General features: G+C 36.0%; 1 protein-coding gene across 4 annotated transcripts in view; it reads left to right on the forward strand.

Moving 5' to 3' along the window:
• The window catches only part of KIAA1328 (KIAA1328 ortholog), a 371,762-nt gene that overhangs the window by 268,749 nt on the left and 75,269 nt on the right, over positions 1–27,744 (forward strand). For all 4 annotated transcript variants that reach the window (XM_068562570.1, XM_068562569.1, XM_068562572.1 and 1 more), the window contains one exon: positions 25,331–25,512. In XM_068562570.1, the coding sequence (XP_068418671.1) occupies positions 25,331–25,512 (182 nt within the window). The remainder of the gene's footprint in view (positions 1–25,330; positions 25,513–27,744) is intronic.

Genomic DNA, 27,744 nt, shown 5'->3' on the forward strand with positions numbered 1-27,744 from the left:
TTGTGTGAAACACTGACGTCTCTCCAGAGTTCATAGTTTAAAGTGCCCATCAGCATTACTGCTTAGTGGTCCCATAGTGCATCTCAAATCCGCATATCTCCTGCATCAGTGCCTCGTTCACATCCCCTTCCTATTTTCTCAACGATTTCACTGCATCAATACTTCTCATACGTCTTCGGGTTCTTCTTCTATATGCTCAAAGATCCTTCTTAAAAAAACAACAAAAACCCCCTCACCTTTGCCTTGCCATTGAACCACTGCTCTATCTTTCTTTTCTTTGTTCCAAACTTCTTGATAACATAATCTACATTGTGTCTGCTTCCACTTCCTCATCTTCCATTTATTCCTCTTCTACTGTATCATTCAACTAAAACCCTGCTCCCATGGTCACAAGTATCCTCCTAATTCCCAAATCTTTTTACTACTTTTCAATCCTCATCTTACTTGACTTCTCAATAGCTAGCAACACAGCTAACCTTTCTGATATACCTTTCATTCACTTGTTTTCTTGATACTATTCTTTCTTTCTCTGCTTATTTCCCTGTTGGAGAGTCTCTCTCCCTGTTGGCATTTGCTTCCCCTCCACCCAGAGTATTTTACGGTTTCCTTTGCCTCTACCTACTGTTTAAGTAGTGACAATTCCATTCTCTTCCCTCTTCTCAATAGATGTCTCTCTGTGGGAAATTTAATTCATTCCCATGATTTTAGAGCATATCTCTATGCTGATAACTCTAAAATCTTTATCTCAGGTCTCAGCTTTTCCCTCCTGAGGTCCAAACCTGTCCTTATAACTGCATGATAATATTAATATTATCTAGCCCAAATGACTTAGGGTCCTTCAAATTCAAGGTTTTCAAATCTAATCTCGTTATCTCTCCCACTGCCCCAGTGACCTACTCTTTCTCCATAATTCTGAACGATTATACCATCCATTTATTTAACTAGTCTCTAATAACTTATTAAGCACCTACAAAGTACTAGATATTGCTCTAAGACTTTTAAATGTTGCCTCATTTAATAGTAATAGAAATAATGATAAGAATAGAAGCTAACATTTAGGTAGTGTTTATGTGCTGGGCACTCTTTTGTGTATCTTACATATGTTAATTCATTTAATCCTCACAACAATCCTACACCACTGTTATTTATCTCATTTTATACATGAGGAAATGAGGCTCAGTAACTTTAAGTAACTTGCTTAAGAAATCACATCTATAAGAACTTATAAATAGCTCTAGAGTACCCAGTTCTGTCTGACCAAAACTAATATGCTAAACTATTACACGGGGCTAACTAGGGTCAGACTCTCTCTTTCCTGTGCCATGCACATCTAAGTTAGGTGTTTTCTGCTCCCCTATTGTCTTCTGGACGCCATTATTCTACCCAGCATACCTGAGAGATCTGGCATCCTTTCGTAAGTAAACTCTTTACTAGGATGGCTACATCTTTTGGAACCAGGGACCAGGCCAGTGCCTTTTCTATATTATACGCTGATAAGTTATCTTTTCTTTTAACTGACTTTTCTTACCTCATCCCCTTCATGACCCCTCATTCCCTTCTTGCAAGCTTCCTGTTACATTTTTCAGCTCCATGTAGCACTTTGCTTATACTGCCATCATCACACCTGCCATTGTATGTTCATTGTCGAGCTAGCTATCTCTTCTTGTTTACCTGTAAATATTCAAAGGTGTAGTCACTTATTCCCTTGTGTACTCCCATACCCAAACACAGAACTGACACACAGTGGGCTCTCAGATAATATTTATTGGATATATGGAAATAAAATTTGTATTAATAATTTTGGAGTGGGAAAATATAAAGATCTGCCAATATATGGAATATCTCATTTTTGAAGATTTATTCTTTAAACTCTTTGATCTCAGAATATTTTGTTCATTGACAGGTCCATCTCTGGGGAGTGTAAAGATTTAGTTGGGACATTTAGAAAAATTATTTTTAAGAGTTCTAAGCATTAGGGTTATGTGCCATCTGGCTTCACATTCGTTGGTAGCCAAGTATGCAGAGAAATGATAACTAGAAACTCACAACACAATAAATCATGAATTCTTTCTTTGGAAGTAGCAGGTGGAATTAAATACTAGCTTATTGGACCTCCTTTTGCTACTTAGCACATCAGTGGATCCATAATAGTCCATTTACAGACCAAGCAGACCATTTTTGCTGGAGTGATTCATTGAGATGAACAGCTAAAACAAGTTAAAGTCCGTCATCACATGCCTGCATAATTTAAAAATGAATTTAGTTGGTATTAAATGGACATTTGTTTTTATTGTCTCAAAGATTGGACTTTTCCTCCAGTAAAGCAGAATAATATATCTATCTGGTGTTCTATCTTGAACAGTACATAAAGATTAGTAAATAAGGCCCCATTAAAAATACTTATAATGTAAGTAACATGAGTCCCAATAGCATTTCTAATGTCCATTAATGCTTATTCTGAGGATCAGAGCTCATTTTACTGAGCCACTTAGTCAAACCGTGTGATTATTTAGAAAGTTAATTCATGCATACTAAAATCTAGCTTAAGTAATTCAGAGGGTAGGAGGTAAAACTCTATGGAGATGATAGTCCTTTTTGTTATTTAATGATCAGCCATAATTAACTTGCAAATTTGAAATAATTAGAACAAATTAAAGGTATTTAACTTTGCCTCCCTAAAGAAAAATTCAAATTGCACCAAACGCAGCTTTAAATTATTCAAATCTCAGAGGTCTGGGCTAGATTTTTTTTTTATAATGCCTTTTCTATGATGAGAATACCAATCTGCTTTTTGTCAGAAGGCATCCTATCAAGTAATTGTTCTTTGTGTTTAATAAATGACAGCTATTCTTCTTTGTAAAAGTATTCCAGTCTCTCGAGACTACATCAGCATTTCCGTGGCATTTTAATTCAATAAAACAAAAGGTTAATGTTTTTCTACTTTTTAAGGAATGCAAATACAAGTGTTATTCAATTGGTCCTGAATGACATCTAAAATTTACTATTCAAGTTCAGACAGACTATCGCGATATTAGATTTGGGCAAAATAGAAAAGTTCAAGGAGTTTTAGATTATTAGAATTTTAATGAACTTGAAGAACTGAAAATGTTTTTTATTTCCCCATCCTAAATCAGGGCTACCAAAGTTTCCCATCTAGTATTTTATAATGTTAAAATATGGAAATATAATTCAATAAAATCTTAGTAACTTAAGAGTGGCTTATACAGTGTGGCAGTCCTAAATGCCATGAGTTTAACCTCTTCTGCTATCTTGATTTTGACCATTTTACTATGACTTTAACAGCTCCGACAGATACTAGATAAGAATAGCAGAAAATTATTTCTAATAATTTCAGCGTATCAGTAAATGACGTTTTATATTAGAGCCCCTCAATGAATTTTATACACATTTCATCTGGACTGTATGAAGTGATGAGAAACACTGATCATCTGACAATTAGGTTTTGACTTTATGGTGCCTCGCATAGAGAATGAATGGTACAAAGTATGTGGACAGTGAATGCTTCTTCAGCTTAGTACCTGATTCTGTGTAAGTTTGGAAATAAAATATAGCTATTAATTTTGATTTTATCTCAGCATATCAAAAAGTTTCTTCGGTAAATTTTGTTTGCTGTTTTAACTTTATTTTTTGATCCACTTTATTGAAATATACATTTAATAAAATATACAAGAAGTTTGATGTGTTTTTACCTGTGTAACTAACATTCCAATTAATATAAAAAGTATCCATCATCCCAGAGAGTACTTTGCTCCATTTTCCAGTAAATCCCCTCACAAACCTCTGGCCCAGGCAACTAGTGATCTGATTTCTATCACTTAAGATAGCTTTGCCTATTCTAAATCTTCATATAAATGAAATCATACAGTATGCATGTAACTGGCATCTTTTGCTCACCATATGTTTTGGAAATTTATGCATGTTGCTGTATGTTTCATTAGTCCATTACTTTTTTATTCCTGAGTAGCAGTGCATTGTATAAGTACACCACAACAAGTTTATATATTCATTTGTTGATGGACATTTAAATTGTTTCCAGATTTGGGCAGAAAACAAAAAAACTGACCTGCTATAAACATTTGTATACGAATCTTCTGTAGACATGTTTTCTTTCTCTTAAGTAACCAGACAGGGGTAGAATCACTGTATCATATTCTAACTTTATTCTTAACTAGACATGAAATCACCAAACTATTTTACAGAGTTGTATAACTTTACAATCTTACCACCAAAGTATCAGAATTCTATTTGCATCGTGTCATTGCCAAGGCTTGGTATAGTCAGACTTTTGCATTTTAACCATTTTGGTGGATGTGAAATGGTACCTTATTGTGGCTTTAATATGCAGTTCTCTGATGACTAATGATGAAGAGCATATTTTAATGTTGTTACTGGCCATTCATAGATCTTCTTTTGCAAGGTATCCATTAAGATCTTTTAATCAGTATTTTTAAATTTAATTTTATTTATTTTTTATACAGCAGGTTCTTATTAGTTATCCATTTTATACATATTAGTGTATATATGTCAATCCCAATCTCCCAATTCATCCCACCACCACCCCCACCCCCGCCGCCCCCGCCGCTTTCTAGCCTTGGTGTCCATACATTTGTTCTCTACATCTGTGTCTCAATTTCTGCCCAGCAAACCAGTTCATTTGTACCATTTTTCTAGGTTCCACATATATGCGTTAATATTCGATATTTGTTTTTCTCTTTCTGACTTACTGCACTCTGTATGACAGTCTCTAGATTCATCCACATCTCTACAAATGACCCAGTTTTGTTCCTTTTTATGGCTGAGTAGTATTCCATTGTATATATGTACCACATCTTCTTTATCCATTCTTCTGTCGATGGGTATTTAGGTTGCTTCCATGACCTGGCTATTGTAAATAGTGCTGCAATGAACATTGGGGTGCATGTGTCTTTTTGAATTCTGCTTTTCTCTGGGTATATGCCCAGTAGTGGGATTGCTGGGTCATATGGTAATTCTATTTTTAGTTTTTTAAGGAACCTCCATACTGTTCTCCGTAGTGGCTGTATCAATTTACATTACCACCAACAGTGCAAGAGGGTTCCCTTTTCTCCACACCCTCTCCAGCATATGTTGTTTGTAGATTTTCTGATGATGCCCATTCTAACTGGTGTGAGGTGATACCTCATTGTAGTTTTGATTTGCATTTCTCTAATAATTAGTGATGTTGAGCAGCTTTTCATGTGCTTCTTGGCCTTCTGTGTGTCTTCTTTAGATAAATATTTATTTAGTTCTTCTGCCCATTTTTGGATTGGGTTGTTTGTTTTCTTAATATTGAACTGCATGGGCTGTTTATATGTTTTGGAGATTAATCCTTTGTCTGTTCATTCGTTTGCAAATATTTTCTGCCATTCTGAAGGCTGTCTTTTCGTCTTGTTTGTAGTTTCCTTTGCTTTGAAAAAGCTTTTAAGTTTCATTAGGTCCCATTTGTTTATTTTTGTTTTTAGTTCCATTACTCTAGGAGGTGGATCAAAAAAAGATCTTGCTGTGATTTATGTCGAAGAGTGTTCTTCCTATGTTTTCCTCTGAGAGTTTTATAGTGTCCGGTCTTACATTTAGGTCTCTAATCCATTTTGAGTTTATTTTTGTGTATGGTGTTCGGGAGTGTTCTAGTTTCATTCTTTTACATGTAGCTGTCCAGTTTTCCCAGCACCACTTATTGAAGAGACTGTCTTTTCTCCATTGTATATCCTTGCCTCCTTTGTTGTAGATTAGTTGACCATAGGTGCATGGGTTTATCTGTGGGCATTCTATCCTGTTCCATTGATCTATGTTTCTGTTTTTGTGCCAGTACCATATTGTCTTGATTACTGTAGCTTTGTAGTATAGTCTGAAGTCAGGGAGTCTGATTCCTCCAGCTCCGTTTTTTTCCCTCAAGACTGCTTTGGCTATTCGGGGTCTTTTGTGCCTCCATACAAATTTTAAGATATTTGTTCTAGTTCTGTATAAAATGCCATTGGTAATTTGATAGGGATTGCATTGACTCTGTAGATTGCTTTGGGTAGTATAGTCATTTTCACAATATTGATTCTTCCAACCCAAGAACATGGTATACCTCTCCATCTGTTTGTATCATCTTCAATTTCTTTCATCAGTGTCTTATAGTTTTCTGAGTACAGGTCTTTTGTCTCCCTAGGTAGGTTTATTCCTAGGTATTTTATCCTTTTTGTTGCGATGGTAAATGGGATTGTTTCCTTAATTTCTCATTCTGATTTTTCATTGTTAGTGTATAGGAATGCAAGAGATTTCTGTGCATTAATTTTGTATCCTGCAACTCTACTAAATTTATTGATTAGCTGTAGTTTTCTGATGGCATCTTTAGGATTCTCTATGTATAGTATCATGTCATCCACAAACAGTGACAGTTTTACTTCTTCTTTTCCAATTTGTATTCCTTTTATTTCTTTTTCTTCTCTGATTGCTGTGGCTAGGACTTCCAAAACTATGTTGAATACTAGTGGTGAGAGTGGACATCCTTATCTTGTTCCTGATCTTAAGAAAATGCTTTCAGTTTTTCACCATTGAGAATGATGTTTGCTGTGGGTTTGTCATATATGGCCTTTATTATGTTGAGGTAGGTTCCCTGTATGCCCACTTTCTGGAGAGTTTGTATCATACATGGGTGTTGAATTGTGTCAAAAGCTTTTTCTGCATCTATTGAGATGATCATATGGTTTTTATTCTTCAATTTGTTAATATGGTGTATCACATTGATTGATTTGCGTATATTGAAGAATCCTTGCGTCCCTGGCATAAATACCGCTTGATCATGGTGTATGATCCTTTTAATGTGTTGTTGGATTCTGTTTGCTAGTATTTTGTTGAGGATTTTTGCATCCATATTCATCAGTGGTATTGGTCTGTAATTTTCTTTTTTTGTAGTATCTTTGTCTGGTTTTGGTATCAGGGAAATGGTGGCCTCATAGAATGAGTTTGAGAGTGTTCCTCCCTCTGAAATTTTTTGGAAGAGTTTGAGAAGGATGGGTGTTAGTTCTTCTCTAAATGTTTGATAGAATTCACCTGTGAAGCCATCTGGTCCTGGGCTTTTGTTTGTTGGAAGATTTTTAATCACAGTTTCAATTTCATTACTTGTGATTGGCCTGTTCCTATTTTCTATTTCTTCCTGGTTCAGCCTTGGAAGGTTATACCTTTGTAAGAATTTGTCCATTTCTTCCAGGTTGTCCATTTTACTGGCATAGAGTTGCTTGTAGTAGTCTCTTAGGATGCTTTGTATTTCTGCAGTGTCTGTTGTAGCTTCTCTTTTTTCATTTCTAATTTTATTGATTTGAGTCCTCTCCCTCTTTTTCTTGATGGGTCTGGCTAATGGTTTATCAATTTTGTTTATCTTCTCAAAGAACCAGCTTTCAGTTTTATTGGTCTTTGATATGTTTTTCTTTGTTTCTATTTCATTTATTTCTGCTCTGATCTTTATGATTTCTTTCCTTCTACTAACTTTGGGTTTTGTTTGTTCTTCTTTCTCTAGTTCCTTTAGGTGTAAGGTCAGGTTGTTTATTTGAGATTTTCTTGTTTCTTGAGGTAGGCTTGTATTGTTATAAACTTCCCTCTTAGAACTGCTTTTGCTGCATCCCATAGGTTTTGGATCATCGTGTTTTCATTGTCATTTGTCTCTAGGTATTTTTTGATTTCCTCTTTGATTTCTTCAGTGATCTCTTGGTTATTTACTAATGTCTTGTTTAGCTTCCATGTGTTTGTGTTTTTTAAGTTTTTTGTTTGTTTGTTTGTTTTTATAAATTTATTTATTTATTTAATTTATTTTTGGCTGTGTTGGGTCTTCGTTTCTGTGCGAGGGCTTTCTCTAGTTGCAGCGAGCGGGGGCCACTCTTCATCGCGGTGCGCGGGTCTCTCACCGTCGCAGCCTCCCTTGCTGCAGAGCACAAGGCTCCAGACGCGCAGGCTCAGCAGTTGTGGCTCATGGGCCAGTTGCTCCGCGGCATGTGGGATCCTCCCAGACCAGGGCTCGAACCCGTGTCCCCTGCATTGGCAGGCAGACTCCCAACCACTGGGCCACCAGGGAAGCCCGTTTTTTACGTTTTTGTCCCTGTAATTGATTTCTAATCTCATAGCATTATGGTCAGAAAAGATGCTTGATATGATTTTAATTTTCTTAAATTTACTGAGGCTTGATCTGTGACCCAAGATGTGATCTATCCTGGAGAATGTTTTGTGCGCACTTGAGAAGAAAGTGTAATCTGCTGTTTTGGGATGGACTGTCCTATAAATATCAATTAAATCTATCTGGTCTACTGTGTCATTTAAAGCTTGTGTTTCCTTATTAATTTTCTGCGTGGATGATCTGTCCATTGGGTGAGGTGTTAAAGTCCTCCATTATTATTGTGTTATTGTCAATTTCCTCTTTTCTAGCTGTTAGCAGTTGCCTTATGTATTGAGGTGCTCCTGGGTTGGGTGCATGTATATTTATAATTGTTATATCTTCTTCTTGGATTGATCCCTTGATCATTATGTAGTGTCCTTCCTTGTCTCTTGTAATATTCTTTATTTTAACATCTATTTTATCTGATATGAGTATTGCTACTCCAGCCTTCTTTTGATTTCCATTTGCATGGAATATCTTTTTCCATCCCCTCACTTTCAGTATGTATGTGTTCCTAGTTCTGAAGTGGGTCTCTTGTAGACAGCATATATATGGGTCTTGTTTTTGTATCCATTCAGCAAGCCTGTGTCTTTTGGTTGGAGCATTTAATCCATTCACGTTTAAGGTAATTATCGATATGTATGTTCCTATGACCATTTTCTTAATTGTTTTGGGTTTGTTTTTGTAGGTCCTTTTCTTCTCTTGTGTTTCCCACTTAGAGAAGTTCCTTTATCATTTGTTGTAGAGCTGGTTTGGTGTTGCTGAATTCTCTTAGCTTTTGCATGTCTGTAAAGCTTCTGATTTCTCCATCAAATCTGAATGAGACCCTTGCCGGGTAGAGTAATCTTGGTTGTAGGTTCTTCCCTTTCATCACTTTAAGTATATCATGCCACTCCCTTCCGGCTTGCAGAGTTTCTGCTGAGAAATCAGCTGTTAACCTTATGGGAGTTCCCTTGTATGTTATTTGTCATTTTTCCCTTGCTGCTTTCAATAATTTTTCTTTGTCTTTAATTTTTGCCAATTTGCTTACTATGTGTCTCGGCATGTTTCTCCTTGGGTTTATCCTGTATGGGACTCTCTGCGCTTCCTGGACTTGGGTGGCTATTTCCTTTCCCATATTAGGGAAGTTTTCAACTATCATCTCTTCAAATATTTCCTCGCATACTTTCTCACTCTCTTCTCCTTCTGGGACCCCTATAATGCAGATGTTGGTGTGTTTAATGTTGTCCCAGCGGTCTCTTAGGCTGTCTTCATTTCTTTTCATTCTTTTTCTTTATTCTGTTCCACAGCAGTGAATTTCACCATTCTGTCTTCCAGGTCACTTATCTGTTCTTCTGCCTCAGTTGTTCTGCTATTGGTTCCTTCTAGTGTATTTTTCCTTTCAGTTGTTGTATTGTTCATCTCTGTTTGTTTATTCTTTAATTTTTCTAGGTCTTTGTTAAACATTTCTTGTATCTTTGCAATCTTTGCCTCCATTCTTTTTCTGAGGTCCTGGATCATCTTCAGTATCATTATTCTGAATTCTTTTTCTGGAAGTTTGCCTATCTCCACTTCATTTAGTTGTTTTTCTTTGGTTTTGTCTTGTTCCTTCATCTGGTACATAGCCCTCTGCCTTTTCATCTTGTCTATCTTTCTGTGAATGTGGTTTGTGTTCCACAGGCTGCAGGATTGTAATTCTTCTTGCTTCTGCTGTCTGCCCTCTGGTGGCTGAGACTATCTAAGAGGCTTGTGCAAGTTTCCTGATGGGAGGGACTGGTGGTGGGTAGAGCTGGGTGTTGCTCTGGTGGACAGAGCTCAGTAAAACTTTAATCTGCTTGTCTGCTGATGGGTGGGGCTGGGTTCCCTCCCTGTTGGTTATTTGGCCTGAGTCAACCCAACACTGTAGCCTACCTGGGCTCTTTGTTTGTGCTAATGGCGGACTCTGGGAGGGCTCACACCAAGGAGTACTTCCCAGAACTTCTGCTGCCAGTGTCCTTGTCCTCACAGTGAGACACAGCCACCCCCCGCCTCTGCAGGAGACCCTCCAACACTAGCAGGTAGGTCTGGTTCAGTCTCCTATGGGGTCACTGCTCCTTCCCCTGGGTCCCCATGCGCACACTACTTTGTGTGTGCCCTCCAAGAGTGGAATCTCTGTTTCCCCCAGTCCTGTCGAAGTCCTGCAATCAAATCTCACTAGCCTTCAACGTCTGATTCTCTAGGAATTCCTCCTCCCATTGCCGGACCCCCAGGTTGGGAAGCCTGATGTGGGGCTCAGAACCTTCACTCCAGTGGGTGGACTTCTGTGGTATAAGTGTTCTCCCGTTTGTGAGTCACCCACCCAGCAGTTATGGGCTTTGATTTTATTGTGATTGCGCCCCTCCTCCCATCTCACTGTGGCTTCTTCTTTGTCTTTGGATGTGGGGTATCTCTTTTGGTGAGTTCCAGTATCTTCCTGTCAATGATTGTTCAGCAGTTAGTTGTGATTCTGGTGCTCTCACAAGAAGGAGTGAGAGCACGTCCTTCTACTCTGCCATCTTGCACCAGTCTTTTTTAATCAGTTTTAATTGGGTAAACAACTCAATTATTGAACATAGAATTCTTTGCATATTTGGATATAAAACCTTCATCAGGTATATGTTTTGTGAATATTTTCTCCCATGGTGTGACTTGCTCTTTTATTTCCTTAATGGTGATTTTGAAGAGCAAGACTTTTTATTGATGAAGGTTAAAATAATATTTTCCTATATTTTCTTATAGAAGTTATATAGCTTTATATTTTAAATTTAAGTCTATGATCCATTTCAAATTCATATCTCTGTGTGGTGTGAGGTAGGGCTCAGGGTTCATTCATTATCTGAACAGATATCCCATTATTCTAGCACCGTTTGTTGAAAAACACTTTTTTCTTCATTCATTGCCTGATGCCTTTTCAAATGTCAGTTGGATATGTACACACATGGACACACATTTATGGATTTCTATTCCCTTCGTTTACATACCCATTTTTCTGTCAATGTCACACAGTCTGGATTACTTTAACATTATGGAAAAATCTTGAAATTAGATTGTCTTCCAAATATTTTTCTTATTAAAAATTCTTTTAGCTATTCCAACTTTTCTTTACATTTTAGATTCAGTTTATTGATTTCTTTTAAGGCAGTGGAATTATGATTAGATCGATTTGGGGAGAATTGACATCCTAAAAATATTATTTTCCAATCCATGAACATAGTATATCTCTAAATTTATTTAGATCTTTAAAAATTTAACTCAGTTATATTATGTAGTTTTTAGTGTAATAATCTTGCACTTTTTTCATGGAATTTATTAGTAGTATATAGAAAGAATATTGATTTTTTTAATATTTACATTGTATACTACAGTCTTGCTAAATGCCTGTATTCTAGCAGGGGGTTTGTTTGTTTTGTTTTGTTTTGTTTTTTTTCTTTTGGTAGATTCCTTAGGATTTCCAAGTTCATAATCACATGAACAGCCATAATAATAGCTTTAATGCTTTCCAAGCTTCGTGCCTTGTGTTTCTTATTTTTAACTTGTTGCATTGGCTAGAACATTCAATACAATATTGAAGAGAAATGATTAAAGAAGACACCCTTGCTTTGTTCTCAAGGAAAAGGCATCCAGTAATTCACCAATTAATATAATGTTAAATACAGATTTTTCATAGATGCCCTTTATCAGCTTAAAGTAAGTTCCCCCCCTTTTTTTTATGTGAACGTTTTTATAGTTCTTGACACATACATATTGCCAAATACATTCCAGAAGGGTAGTACCCATTAACTTTAGGACTAGTAATGTATGACAGAATTTTCATGGTGAAATAAGTTCCCTAGTTTGCTGAGTTTTTATTTTGTCAAATGCTTTTCCTACATTTATTGATATAATCATATGGTTTTGCACCTTTATTCTTTTAATGTGACAATTTATGTGGATTTATTTTTTTTAATGTTAACCCGACATTACATTTTGGAAAAATACTCATTTGGCCATGATGTAGTACCTTTTATATATTGCTGGCTTTGATATGCTAGTATTTTGTTGAGGATTTTTGTGTCTGTGTTCATGAGCAATACTAGTTTGTAATATTACTTTATCGTAATAGCTTAATCAGGTTTTGGTATCACATGGTAACATAAAATGAGTTGAGAAGAGGTCACTCCACTTCTATTTACTGAAAGTTTGTATAAAATTAGTAATATTGCTTCCTTAAATATGATAAAATATACCAGTGAAGCTATCTGATCAGTTTTCTTTGTGGGAATGTTTTGATTAGATATGAGGTTATTCATATACTTCCTGTTTCTTCTTGAGTCAGTTTTAACCAGTTATATTTTCCAAGCAATGTGTGCATTTCATTTCATCTTAGTTATTGAATATGGTGGCATAAAGTTGTTTATGAGATAGCCTTAATATTCTTTTACTATCTGTAGCATCTACAGTGATATCCCCTCTCTGATTCCTGATATTCATAAATTTTCTCTTTTTCTTAGTTTGTCTTAGATTAGGAGTTTATCAATTTTATTAATATTTTCAAAGGGCTGACTTTTATGTTTCTTTTGTGTTTTTATTGTTATCTATTTCATGAATTTCTACTCTTTATTGTTTCCTTCTTTCTACTTGCTTTATATCTAGCTTGTTCTTATTTTTCTAGCTTCATAAAATGGAATATTATGTCATTGACTTTTTTTTTTTGGCCATGCTGTGCGGCATGTGGGATCTTAGTTCCTCGACTAGGGATTGAACCCGTGCCGCCTGCATTGGGAGCGTGGAATCTTAACCATTGGACCACCAGGGAAGTCCCATTATTATTTAAACGTTTCTTCTTTTCTAGTAAAAGCATTTAAGCACTTGCCTTCTGTATCCCTCAAATCTTAATATGTTGTATTTTCATTATCATTCATTTCAAAATGCTTATTAATTTCTCTTGTGATTTTTTTGGCCCATGAGTTACTTAGAAGTATGTTATAAAACTTCAAATACTTTAGATTTTTCTAGATATCTTGTTTTTTATTTTTAATTTAACTCCATTGTGGTTACATACTCTATAAGTGTTTATTCTTTTGAAATGTATTAAAATTTATTTTATGACTCAACATATGATTTATCTTGGTCAATATTCCATGTATACTTTTAAATATTTATATTCTGCTATTGAGTATAATGTTCTGTACATGTCAATTAAATCAAATTGATGAGTAGTGTTGTTCAGATCTTATGTAGCCTACTAAATTTTTTGTCATTTTTTTCCTATCAATTGATAATGAGATGTTAAAATCTCCAAATACGATTGTGCATTACTCTACTTCTTCCTTTACCCTTATGAGTTTTGCTATGTGTATTTTGAAACTGTTTTAGATGCAAATATATTTGGGGCTGTTATGTATGTTTGATGATTTGCCCCTTTAATCATGATAAAATATTTTAATCATGATGAAATATATCTTTTTATCTCTGGTTCTACTCCTTTTCTTAACATCTACTTTATTTGACATTATATAATCACTCTAGCCTTCCATGTGTACTGTTTGCTTGGCTTATCGCCTTCCATCCTCTATGTCAACCGGTTTATTCTTTTACATTTAAAGTATGACTCCTTAGCATTGACATATATACACTCAAATGTAAAATAGATAGCTAGTGGGAAGCAGCTGCATAACTGCTGCAGGGAGATCAGTTCAGTGCTTTGTGACCATCTAGAGGGGTGGGATAGGGAAGGTGGGAGGGAGACGCAAGAGGGAGGGGATATGGGGATATGTGTATACATATAGCCGATTCACTTTGTTATACAACAGAAACTAACACAACACTGTAAAGCAATTATACTCCAATAAACATGTTAAAACAATAAAAATAAAGTATGACTCTTGTAAACAACATATGGCTTGGGTTTTGCATTTTTCTCTAGCCTGACAATCTCCCTTCCATTTGATTTGAGTGTTTAATTCACTTTAATTTATTATTGATACTGTTGGATTTAGGTCTAACATTTTGCTTTTCTTTTTTCCTTCCTGCTAATCATATCTATTCTTTGTTCCTGTTTCTCCTTTTCTATTTTTATTGGGAGGGGAAAGGGAGAATAATAATTTTTTTTCAATTTTTTAAAAATTCCTCTAATATTTTATTAGCTATACCTCTTTGCATTTCCCTTAGTGATTTCTGTAGGGATTATAATATGCTTTCCTAACTTATTAAAGTCTATATAATACTAACATTGTGTCGTTTTATGTAGACTGTAAGAACTTTTATACTGTATAGGTATGTTCTCCATTCTTTGTGATATTATCGTCATATACATTACAGCTAAGTGCATTATAAATCCCATGCTTTAAACATTCATATATCTTTCAGTGACATTAAGGGAAGAATAAGAACATACAGAGTTTTATATTTATTCACATATGTACTATTTCTGATGCTCTTCATTTCTTAGATCCAGGTTTCCATCTAATATCATTTTCTTTCAACCCAAAAAACATACTATTTCTTGTAGTGCAGGTCTGCTAACAACAAATTTTCCCTGTTTTTGTTTATCTGAAAATGTTGTTTCTCCTTCCTTTTTTTGAAGGATATTTTCATGTGATGCAGAATTCTAGGATGACACTTTGGGTTTGTTTTGTTTTGTTTTTTTCCTTTTAGCACTTTAAAGATATTGTTCTATCTTCTAGCTTTCATTGTTCTTATGAGAAGTTAACTGTTAAAATCATTATTTTTTATGTAATTGACATTTCATCTGGTTGTTTGCGAGGTTGTCTTTATCTTTGGTTTTCAACAGTTTGTGATCTGTGGGTCAGAGTTTTTCATCAAATTTGGAAATATTCTGCCATTATTTCTTTAACATATATTTTTTCAAATATTTTTTCTACCCCATTCTCAGTCTCTTCTCCTTCTGCAACTTCAGTTATGTTTGTTAGGCAGCTTAATATTGTCTCTAAAATCTCTGGGACTCATCAATTTTCTTCAATCTTTTTTTCCCTATGTTCTTCAAATTGGGTAATTTCTGTTGATTCTTGCATAAAATTCACTTACTCTTTAACCTCTCATCTCCATTTTCTAACTTTTATTTCAGTCACTGTAATTTCCAGCCAGAGAGTTTCTATCTCTTTCTGCTGAGGCTGCCTGTCTTTTCACTCATTAAAACCATGTTCTCCTTTATGTCCATCAATATATTTATAATAGCTGGTTTAAATAAAGTCTTTATCTGCTCGGTCCAACATTTGGGGCATCTTTTGGTTGATTTTAATTGACTGATATTTTTCTTAACTATGGATCACATATTTTTTCTTTTTGTATCTGACAATTTATATTGTACTCTGGGTATTATGGATGATACATTTAGAGATGCGGATTTTATTATCATTCTCTAAAGAATGTTGATTTTTCCTCTTCTCAGCAATTCGCTCACCTCCTAGTCACCTTGAACTTGGATAGGTTTGGTTATATACTTTGTAAGGACAGATGTCTGGAAAGCCTGAGGTGTTTCCCAAGCCCCTCTAAATTGGTAAGAATCAATCTCCAAACTTTTTTGTCCCTGTGCGTTTTGTTATAGCTTGATTTTAGGCTTTGTTAGAGCTTTACAGTAAGCCTTTATCCAGGATATGGACTTTCTAGTGTCTCAGTGGACATTAACAATATCTTCCATTCTGGGCCAGAACTCCAGTTTCTCCCAGCATTGCCCAATTTGTATTATTTCTGTATTTATATTCTGCTTTCATCATTGTAGCAACCAATGTTTGTTAAGTCTTGCAGTGAAAAAGAAAGCAAGCAATAGAGAAAATCTGTAAAGCTAAAAGTTGACTTTTTGAAAATGTAAATAAAATCAATAAGCCTTTTCAAGATGATCAACCTATTATTGAGAGGAAAACAAATGATCAGTATCAGGAATGAAAAAGAAGATATCACCATAGATTCTAGCAATATTTTTAAAGTAATTAAAGAATATTATGAATAATTTTTGTAAGCACATTTGATAACTTAAATGGTATAAATTCCTTGAAATTGATGATATACCAAAATTGATACCAAAAAAGTAGAAAATCTGAATAGCCCTCTGTTAAACAAATTTAATTTCTAATTAAGAAATGTCCCATAAATAAAACTACAATCACAATCCCATAAGATTTCACTTATGAATTCTACCAAACATCTAAAGAAGAAATATCAATCTTACACAAATTCTTTCAAAGACTAGAGCAGGGTTTTTCAGCCTTGGTACTCTTGACATTTTGGACCAGATAATAGTTTGGGGTGAGTTTGTGGGGTGGTGGTGGTCTGTCCTGTACATTGCAGGATGTTTATCAACATCCCTGTCTTTTACCCATTAGCACCCCCCACAACTGTGACAATCAAAAACCCTCCAGACATTGCTAAATGTCCCCTGTGTGGCAAAATCCTCTTCTTCTACCCCACTTGAGAACCACTGGACTAGAGGAAGAAAGAACTTTTCCCAACTCCTTTTATGACACCTAAACCAGGTAAAAGCGTGAGAAGAAAAGAAATGACAGACTAATCTTCCTCATGAGCATAAATGCAAAACAAAAAAGTTCCTTAACAAAATATTAGCAAATTAAGTCCTGGAATATATAAAAATATATATAATCCAGCTTGACTAAATAGAGTTTATCCCAGGAATTCAGAGTTGGCTTAACATTTGAAGATCAATCAGTGTGATTTGCCATATTAACATAGTAAGGAAGAAAAACACCATTTCAAACAGATGCAAAAAACTTCCAATGCTCATTTTTTAAAAATGACTTCTTATCAAACTAGAAATCAGATAGAGCGTATAGATAAAGATACGTCTCTTTAATGATGAGCACTCTTAGGAACAAGGTAAGGATGTTCACTCTTACCACTTCTATTCAGCATTGTACTAGAAGTCCTAGCTGATGTGACTGGGCATGAAGAATATTAGAAATAAATCAGTGAAACTGTCTTTATTGTTAAATAACATGACTGTCTACATAGAAAAATCCTAAGGAAACTACCCCAAAACTGCTAGAATTATTGAGTGAATTTAACGCAATCACAGAATTCAAGTTCAATGTATAAAAATCAAATTTATTTTCATATGATAGCTATATATTAGCTGTTGATCAATGGAACAGAATAGAGTCCAGAAATAGACCCACACAGTCATATGTTTGACTGCTTTTTGACAAAGGTATGAAGCATTCTGTGGAAAAAGGAAAGTCTTTTAAATAAATAATGCCGGATATACTGGATATAGATATGAAAAAAATTAACCTTGAACCCAGCCTCACATCATACCCCAAATTTATTTGATCATGGGGTTAGAGCTTGATCCACAGAGGAGGGCAGCTTGGCACTGAATGTCAGAGCTTGTGCAGGGTGGGGAGTGCTTTCATCCTGGTGATTGTATTGGTGTAGGGTGTTGGAGCTTGAACAGAATGAGGATGTTATCCATGTAGAGGTCAGCCATACGTGGGGTCTTGAGAGCCTGAGATATGAGGAGGGCTTTCTCACAGCAGAGGTAGCCCACTCAGAGCTTAGTGGGGAGAGTGCCTATACAGAGGTGTGTTGGCAGAAACACCCGGAGCAATGTGGTGGTGACTGACAGGGGAGGGAGGGGAAGGGATCATGGCAGTGGTGATGGAATACTGTTTTCATACAAAATGACTAAGTAAGTAATTGTATTAAGGAAAATGGTAGCCAAGTTTTTTCACTGTTACAGAATGGAGTTACATATATGGAAAGGTAGAAAACTAAAATGAACCCTGTTGGTTTGGAATTGAAGATATTAGTGTAAACTCATGATTTTCAATATATTTACCTAGATATATAAATAAACATATGTGTATATACATACATACATGCATATAGTCTTTTGCTCTGTGAGAACTTAGGAACAGTGATAATCCAATTCCGTTAGCTCTTTTTTTTTTTTTTTTTTTTTAACTAAAAGATACAAGATCTCCTTGAAGAAATGGCTGATTCCATGACTGAGCCAGAAACTGGATGATATAGCAGTTGTTTAGACATGGCATGACTAGCACCCAAATTTGGCCACTGGAAAAAGGAAGGAAAGATTTAATACATGTTTCCCCATCCTAGATTTTATAGTCTTCTAAATCGAGGATGTGTTCCCCTTCATTTTTTGTTAAGTGACTCATGCCAAAATTTGAGTAATTTGTATTGATTTTTCTCTCTTGTACTTTCATTCTCTTAAAAGTCTACCTTTCCTTCCCTAACACCCCTTTCCCTCCTACTGCCCCCAGGATTTCCTAAAGGTGCCTTACCAAACACCTGTTTCATAGAAAATAAACTCTTTTCATCCTCAACCTTTTCACACACACAAAATATTTTCATTCTTGGCCATAAGTTAGTGATTTTCAGCACTGACTGGACATTGGGATTACCTGTGGAGCTTTTAAAAAAAGGACAAGAGAGGGTGAGAGAGGGAGGCACATAATGCGGCTCACTCCAGGTGGATTCATTCCATTTCTAAGAATGGGTAGGACAGCCCATCGCTCTTTTAAAATTTTTCCCACATAATTTTAATGTATAGCAGGCTGTGAATCACTGCCTAAATTTGGCACCTTTTCTGAGAATGCTACTATCCAGGCCATTCTTTCTGTCACATTTGGCAAACAACAGAGACAGTAGTGCCAGCATTTCCTGTTCTTCTCATTCCAACATCTCAAACTTTTAAGTAGTTTACTCTCTAGTGAACCTCCTTGTTTATGTGAATCTCAGGATATCTGGTCTTACAGTCCATCCTTCCTTTTCTTTGTTTTCCATTGTGATCTCACTAGGAATTTGACATCCACTCAGTCACTTCCTCCCCCACATCTCCTAACCCCATTCTGTGAGATTCCAGTATTCACGTTGTTGATCTCTCTGTTGCCGTAGTAAAGAGATTTGTCTTCCATGGTTCACTCATTTTCTTTAGCTGTATTGTCCCTGGCGACATCCGGAGCTTGCTTTCCCCTGCTGTGGTTCCATCACAGAAATCGCTGACTGGTACCCCCTTTATAGTTCACCTCTTTCACTTGAGTCTGTTCATGTTCTCATTTCTCATATAGACTATACCAAGTGTTTTGTTTGTTTTTCTTGTTTTGTTTTATCTTTGTTTTACCTTAAAGAGACATCTAAATCCTTCATTTCTTCCCTTTTTTTGCCATTCTTTCAGGCCCCTCTTTGTCTCACTTTCTTCCCCATGTACATTCTGGACCAAATGGTCGACCTAAACTATTCCCTTATTAGTATACAAATTTCCCTTGACCTCTAGTCTGCTGCACCCTACACAAAAAATCCTAACCCTGGATCAAGCTCTCAGTCTGCTTTCTCTGCTTTTACATCTGTGCACCTGAGCCCAGATACAAATTTATGATTTCTAATTCTGTTATAGCCCTAAACGTTGCAGGACAGTCTTGTTTTTGTTCTTGGTCATTTTTACCTTGAATTCCCTAAATACCTTCTCTAAATCATCACTTTTCTCAATACCCATTTCTTTCACCTACAGGAATGAATTTACCTCCTCCTTCACCAACGAAATTGAAAGTAAAGCACATGCTTTCTCAAGTCAGTCAGCCAACGAGCAAAAAGCTGCAGGGTTATTGATCCAATTGCTTTCTTGAAATATCTTTCCAGATGTTTCATAGGCACCTCAAGCTACATTTAATCCCCCCCCCCCGCCACCTTCTCTATATTGCTTATCCACCCAAATTCTGCCACTCATTCTCAACTCACTCCTCTCCCTCACTTTTCACATTCAAATGCGTATCAAATTCTGCCAATTTTAAATCCTAAGTATGTTTAAAAAGTTGTCTCCTTCCCATTCCTACCACTGCTTCTCTATTTAGACCCTCATCATCTCTCATCACAGCTATTTCAGCAGCCTTCCCACTCATCCAATCCATTCTCTAAACTGTGCCAGGGCAATTTTTCATAAATTCAAGTTGTATCATGTCATTTTTCTCCTTAGAGCCCTTCAATGACTTTGCTTTGCGGACAAAATAAAGTTCAAGCCCCTTGACGTGGAAAACCAGACCTTTCATGTTCTGACCCAGCCCATCTGTCTTGCTTCACCTTCCACTTCTCCACATCCAATACCCCAAACTTAATACTATAACAGTTAACAGTGTACCAAACTATTTAACTTGCCCCAAATATATGCTGCAGTTTTACTAGTTAGTACATTTGCTAATACTCTTCTCTTCAGCCTTCCATCCTACTATCCTTCCTTATCCCCTGCTTATCCACTAAGACTTAGTTTGAAAGCTTCAGGAATTTCCTTTCAGTTATTCAAATAGAGTTAGATGCCCTGCCTTTGTGCTCCCTTAAACACCACACATATTCCTGAATCATAACTTGTATCATATCATATTAAAAAAAATCTGTTTCCATGTCTGTCTCTGCCATTAAAATCACTTGGAGAGCAGGAACCAGGTCTTGCTGGTTTGTATACCTAGCACCTAACACGTAACAAGTCCTCAGTAAATATTTGTTTTCCCTATTTGCCCGCCCCAGCCCCTTCATACATATGAGTATGTCCTCAATAAATATCTAATGAATATATAAATGAATGATTGATTTGGCAATTTATTGAACAGGAATAAGGAAAGCAGAATTTGAGACAGCTGAAGTTTTTCATCTGAGTAACAGGGAGGATGGTGATACATTAAATGAGAATGGAAACAGGTAAAGGAACAGGTTTCAAGATAAAGATTATTCATTGCTTTAGCGTGAGTTGGTTTTGGGAGGTAGGACAAGGCATCTCTTCACAGCTTTTCAACAGATACTTGAAGAGGTCAGCAATTTTGGAGAACATTGTGGGCTAGATGAATCTATTTAGAAATCATAATTGAAGATACAGTGGTGTGACAGGGATCACTAAGAAAGTGCTAAGGGAGGAAGAGAAGAAGGACAAGGGCAGAATCATCAGGAATGTCTGCATTTAGGGGGAGGGAAGTACAAGAGCTCCCAATAAAAGAATATGAGCAGCAGCCTCCTAAAACTAGAAAACCAATCAAGATATATGTCATGAACTTCAAAGGAAATAAGTTTTAAGGAAGGAGTAAGTTGCTGTGAATTAGTCTTATAACAAGCAGGATGGTTGAAAGAGAAAACGCCACTAGATTTGTTCTTTAAAAAATAGTTTTAGTAGGCATGTCTGTTAAAATTATTGTTTTCTAGAAGTTTGGCAAAGAAGGGAAGGAGAGAAGATGGTAACATAAAGGAGACGGTGAAATTTTTTGTTGTATAATTACAAAAGTACATGCCTGTTGGAAGAAATTTAAACATTCAGAAGTATATAAATTAAATTATAAAAATGTTTCCCTCAGTAACTGTTCTACTTTTTTGATTTGTTATTCATCCATCCAGAACTTAAAAAATATTTTTTGTATATTTTTGTTTTTACAAAAATGAGATATTATATATTCTATTATTGCAAATTGCCCTTTTTTTACTTAATAGTATGTCATGAAGTTTATTCACAGTAGTATAGAGAACTACCTCATTCTTTTTTTCTCTGTCTTCATTTATTTTATTTATTTATTTTATAAATGATGATAGTATGATTTTATTTATTTATTTATTTTTAATTTATTTATTTATTTATTTTTGGCTGCATTGGGTCTTCGTTGCTCCGCACCAGCTTTCTCTAGTTGCGGCAAGTGGGGGCTCCTCTTCGTTGCGGTGCGCGGGCTTTTCATTGCGGTGGCTTCTCTTGTTGCGGAGCTCAGGCTCTAGGCACACGGGCTCAGTAGTTGTGGCTCATGGGCTCTAGAGTGCATGCTCAGTAGTTGTGGTGCATGGGCTTAGTTGCTCCACGGCATGTGGGATCTTCCCGGACCAGGGTTCAAACCCATGTCCCCTACATTGGCAGGTGGATTCTTAACCACTACACCACCAGGGAAGTCCCTATTTATTTTTTTAAATTAAGGTATAGTTTATTTACAATATTGTATTAGTTTCAGGTGTATGAGACAGTGATTCAGAATTTTTATAGATTATGTTCCATTTATAGTTATTATAAAACAGACTATATTCCCTGTGCTGTACAATATATACTTGTAGCTTACTTATTTTATACATAGTAATTTGTACCTCTTAATCCCGTACCCCTATCCTGCCCCTGTCCTCTTTCCTCTCCCCACTGGTAACCACTAGTTGTTCTCTCTATCTGTGAATCTGTTTCTATTTTGTTATAGTCATTCATTTGTTTTATTTTTTAGGTTCCACATATAAGTGATAGCATATAGTATTTGTCTTTCCCTGTCTGACTTATTTCACTAAGCATAATACCCTCCAGGTCCATCCATGTTGTTGTAAATGGCAAGATTTCATTCTTTTTTTATGACTGAGTAGTGTTCCATTGTATATATATACCACATCTTCTTTATCCATCATCTGTTGATGGACACTTAGGTTGCTTCTGTAGCTTGGCTACTGTAAATTATGCTGCTATGACCAATGGGGTGCATGCATCTTTTCAAGTTAGTGTTTTTGTTTTCTTCAGATGTATACCCAAGAGTGAAATTGCTAGATCATATGTTGGTTCTATTTTTACCTTTTTGAGGAGTCTCTATATTGTTTTTCGTAGAGGCTGCACCAATTTACATTCCCACCAACAGTATACAAGGGTTTCCTTTTCTTCACATCCTTGCCAACATTTGTTGTTTGTTGTCTTTTTCGTGGTAGCCATTCTGACAGGTATGAGGTGATATCTCATCATAGTTTTGACTTGCATTCCTCTGATGATTAGCGATGTCTTTTCATGTGCCTGTTGACCATCTGTATATCTTCGTGGAAAAATGTCTATTCAGATCTTCTGCCCATTTTTTTTAATTGGGTTTTTTGATGTTAAGTTGTATGAGCTGTTTATATATTTTGACTGTTAACCCCTGATTAGTCATGTCATTTGCAAATATTTTCTACCATTCAGTGGATTGTCTTTTCATTTTTTCAGTGGTTTCCTTTGCTGTGCAAAAGCTTTTAAGTTTAATTAGGTCCCATTCATTTATTCTTGCTTTTATTTCCTTTGCCTTAAGAAACGGATCCAAAACAAATATTGCTATGATTTATGTCAAAGAGTGTTCTGCCTATGTTTTCTTCTAGGAGTTTTATCGCTTCCAGTCTTACATTTAGGTCTTTAATCCATTTTGGATTTATTTTTGTATGTAGTATGAGAAAATTTTCTAATTCCACTGTTGTTTATGTAATTCTATAGGGTAACTTCTTAAAAGTGAAATTGTAGGAGGTTAGGTGCACTTTTATTTTGTAGTGACAAATCACTCACAGAAGGGTTATCCCAATTTGCAGTTTCCCTAGTACTATATTAAAATCCTTCTGTCCCCACACTCTCACTGACACTGAGTATTATTATACTTTTCCACTTAAGGGATAGTTTTGGGATTTAGATTTAGGTTTTGATTTTTGATGGAAAGTCTGGTCTTATTTGTAATCCTAGGAGAGAATTCATTTGAGAGGAGGAGCTTGTAAGCTATAAGAAAGGGAGATGATTGGCAGGCCATTGTCACAGAGGGAAGGGGCCAAAATGGTATCAAGAGTATGAGTAAAAGTTGTGATTTTCTTCTGAGATGTTAATAGAAGAATAGTAGATGGGTAAAGTTGGAAATAAATGCAAATGAAAGAAGAAAAATTTTTATATAGTCATCTTTATTTCAGGGAAATTAGAACCCAGGTTCCCAGGATGGGATTTGGAATAAAGGTACAGACAATCTTCTGTGTAAAATGGAAGGAACTATTCAGTATTGGGAGTGATCAACATTGGCTAGTATTGGGAGCTTGGCTGACCTGAGAATGTATGATTTTGGGGAACCCAGTAGTCTTGGTCACATTAACTTTTCTTTAAGAACAAGTAGAGATGTAGTTGTTGGATTCGCCAGGGTTTGGGACTTCTGGATTGAGGTAAATTTATCTTTCATTAACAGTAATATAGTTTTATTCTCCGTATTTTCCTGTCCCATGAGTAGAAGTTACATTAGCTAAGATATGCGTCCACTGGTAGGTCCACAAGGGAAAGTGATCCTTGGGTTCTGGTAAAAGAATTTTTAAGTGTATAAATGTAATACACTGCTTTATGCCCCTGTAAAGCCATACTGCTAATAGTTTGTTTCTTTTTACCACTCTGAACCTAAAACCATTTAATGTATTGGTTTTTATTAATAAATTATGATGTGAGCAAACAGTACTAAAAATTCTGATCCACACAGAAGAAGCCCAGTGACTTTGATGGGTTTATGTGATTTGAATCCTGGTCAAGGGCCACCTAGGATTCATAATGGATCCAGTAATACTCCATCAACTTATTCTTGTCTAGAGATTGCCTCTGCTGCTGGGGAGTTTAAATATCCTAGTTTTTAGAATATTACTTTTTGAATAAATTATTTTTCTTCATTTTAATTTTCACCTTGTTTGTGGTCATGGGGAAGACAAAACTAAAGTATCACGAGTCTATGGTGAACTTAAATTAGAAGGAAGGGGCTGGTAGAATAATAAGGGATACACATCATCATAACATTTCTCTCTAAAAAATAAAATGTTATAAGTGGGATTGTGCAATGGTGGGAACATAGTTCATTGGAGAGAAAAACATATGCACGTGTGTTTATTTTCATTAAAATTTTTTTTACTCCATATTTGCCTTGTTGACTTTATAATGAAATTATGTGAGGACAGAGACCAATTCTCCCACAAGCACTATAGTACCATTCCTCACATACCCTGACTACATAATAAATACTATAACAATTGAAAATGAGAAACACAAATGCATTTTGAAGGAAATTGGTGATATTTTAGTCTTATGTTCATTTTTAGTACTCGGAAACATTTTAGTTATGCAAGTCTTGTTTTAGCATACTTTTTATTTTTACAGATACTCTGGTTCTTAGTCATACTCTATGGCTTTATTAGCAGTTTTAGGGTCTGAGTCTCATTTCCCCAACCCCAAATATAAACTTTTTGAGGATAAAAACCATTTATTCTCCAAAATTGTTTTGGCAGAACACAAAATAGACCTTCAGTAAATTATTTAAACTATACATCAATAAAAGATAAGAAAAAGAAACTTTCTATTGCCATGAATTGCATTTCAACTCATACTGAATGTATATGCCTTTGTGTGATCTATACCCCCTGCTGTGCTCTCTACAGCTCATAAATGTTTATTCTTTTCAGTTTATTGAAGTCAAAATATGATGGCTGGACGCTTGGAACATCATCATCCAGCAAAAAGTACCAAGACTCCACTAACAATGGAGAGAATAGAAGGGAGAAGAAGACAGTTGGGTTTCAGTCACATATGGAAGATGATGCCCTGTGGACAGGTCAAAAGAAAGATGCATATCAACCCCAAAGAGGTAGGCTCAGCATCTGTAGTAGCAAAACGGGAAGCTCTTGGGGGCAGGTGGTTGCTGATGGCTGCTAGCCATGAGCTCCAGATGATTTTCTATAACCCTGAACAAGAGTCAAATGTGTTACAAACTGACATGGGCCCACAAGGCCAAAGGTAGCACGTCACCTAGATCAGTGAATTGCATTATCATTTCTCTTAGAACACTCATATGAGAAACTGTCTAATGTGTCCCTCTTTTTGCAAACAGCAAACTGCAAGAATTATTAAGCAGTAAATATGGTCATAGACATAAAATAATGCTTAAAGCAAATAAAGAGGACAAGAAATTGAACATAAATCTTTGCTGGGAAAGTAAACGCTAACAACTACAGTTAATCCTCGATTAACTGGAAATACAAGGAGGGTGGAGGAGAGGTCATTGCGGCTAAAACAGAACCTCATACGTCTTAAGCCTGTATTGCCTAGCAGTCTTTGAAGTGCCAATAATCCTTCCTATTTTATATGTCGTAGATATTTTAAAAGAAATCAATTATAAATAACTATGTGAAAGGTTGAGTGAGGCAGTCAAATTTAATTGCATTTTCCAGTTGTTTCTGGAGTGACTTTTGGCTTAAATCTCTCCTGGAATCATTAAAGGAGGGACTCTGGGACAGAATGGAACAAGTCTGAGCTTCATCGGTCAGAAATGATGTACAGAAAACAAAGGGCCCAAAAGGTCTCAGAGCCCCCTTCTGCTCATGCCTCTTTCCCAGACATCTTTTGTTCCTGCTCACAACCATTAACCCTGATTTCCTCCTCGTTTACCTCTTTTTTTACTGGGCTAGCTAGCCAGCACTGCCCACTGCTAGTGTTAATCAACCAACTTTTCATAATCTCTCTAACCACTCTCACATTTATTTATTTGAGAATTGAGCAGTGCTCTATGAGATCTTACAGGTATACTACTCTCTGCCTTTCCTCATCAGCTGCCAACTTTGTCATGTTTTTTGGTTTTAATTATGATTAATCTAGAAATCGCTTAGTCCTCTCCCAGATAACTGAGAGATGATAATTAGTCCAAGCTTCAGAAGGGAGACTATCCACAATTTGAAACAAAAGCAAAGGTACATTTTGTTTGACATAGGGCAAAAGTTCTGCAGACCTCTATTGTTTTAGGACAACTTAGAACAACTTTTGTCTTTTTAGACCTTGCTACCAGAAACAAAAATGAAATTGAGGAGACTTAGTACGTGAGATGGAATCCTCTCTACTTTCTCTATTAGTAGTCCTTCAGAGATGGGAAACTCTTACTTTTGGCTCCCTCTGTTCTTAGTCATTGCACTTTGGAGAGTGGAGAACCAGTCAGAATTGGTGTGGTAGTTACACTGCAAGGCTCAACATAGTCTTCTATTAACTTGACAATAAATTTGTGTTGTGTGTCAGCACTAAAATAAAATAGCAAAATGAGAAAAATACAGTGTGATAGCAAAGGGACAAATAACTTGTGTTATTGGTTGAGACCACAGCAACATTAGAAAGCTGCAATTGAAAAGGCACTTTGAGAAAGGTATCATCAGGCCAGCCCTGGCCATGGTGGAGGTTAATCTCTCCCAAGCCCAGCTACAGAAGCCGGAAGTCTAGAAAGGGCTTTTTTCCAAAAAAAAAAAAAAAAATCAATTTCTAATTTGAAACAAAATCATTTTTGACTAACAGGGGTTCAGAACCCATTACTTTTTGCTGTGTAGTCTGCTGACATTTCAGCACTTTCTGTTGTGCACAATGAATCCTAATAGTCATTTTATAATGTTACTATACCAATCAATTTAACCAAGAGAAAGCTGTTATAATTCTGCAGTTTTCAAGAACAGTTTTCACTCATGGTTTTATTTTTTTCATTAGTTTTTTTTTTTCCTTCTCTTTTTTTTTGTGGGGGGGAGGGTTGTAGCATTATAGTGAGAAAAATGGGAAATTTTTCATCTTTTTAAAAGAGTTTTGTTTCAAGGTATTCACAGCAACTATTAACTTTTTCTTCTACTCATAAGAAATGCTGTCTTGTATTTTTCTCTTCTTTTATTCTAGTATGGAGCCATTAGCAAAATTATGGTATACCTGATCATTGAGGAGCTAAAACTGCCCCTTTGAGCCATTCTGCCCGTTGCAGAGCTGGTGGTATACACAGATCACCGTACAGGGCAAAGTTATTGCATTGGCATTTGCTGTGGGAGACCAACTTTCCAAGGTGTGCTGTAGCGGGATT

Source organism: Eschrichtius robustus, chromosome 14 (assembly GCF_028021215.1).
Source record: "Eschrichtius robustus isolate mEscRob2 chromosome 14, mEscRob2.pri, whole genome shotgun sequence".
Taxonomy (NCBI): Eukaryota; Metazoa; Chordata; class Mammalia; order Artiodactyla; family Eschrichtiidae; genus Eschrichtius; species Eschrichtius robustus.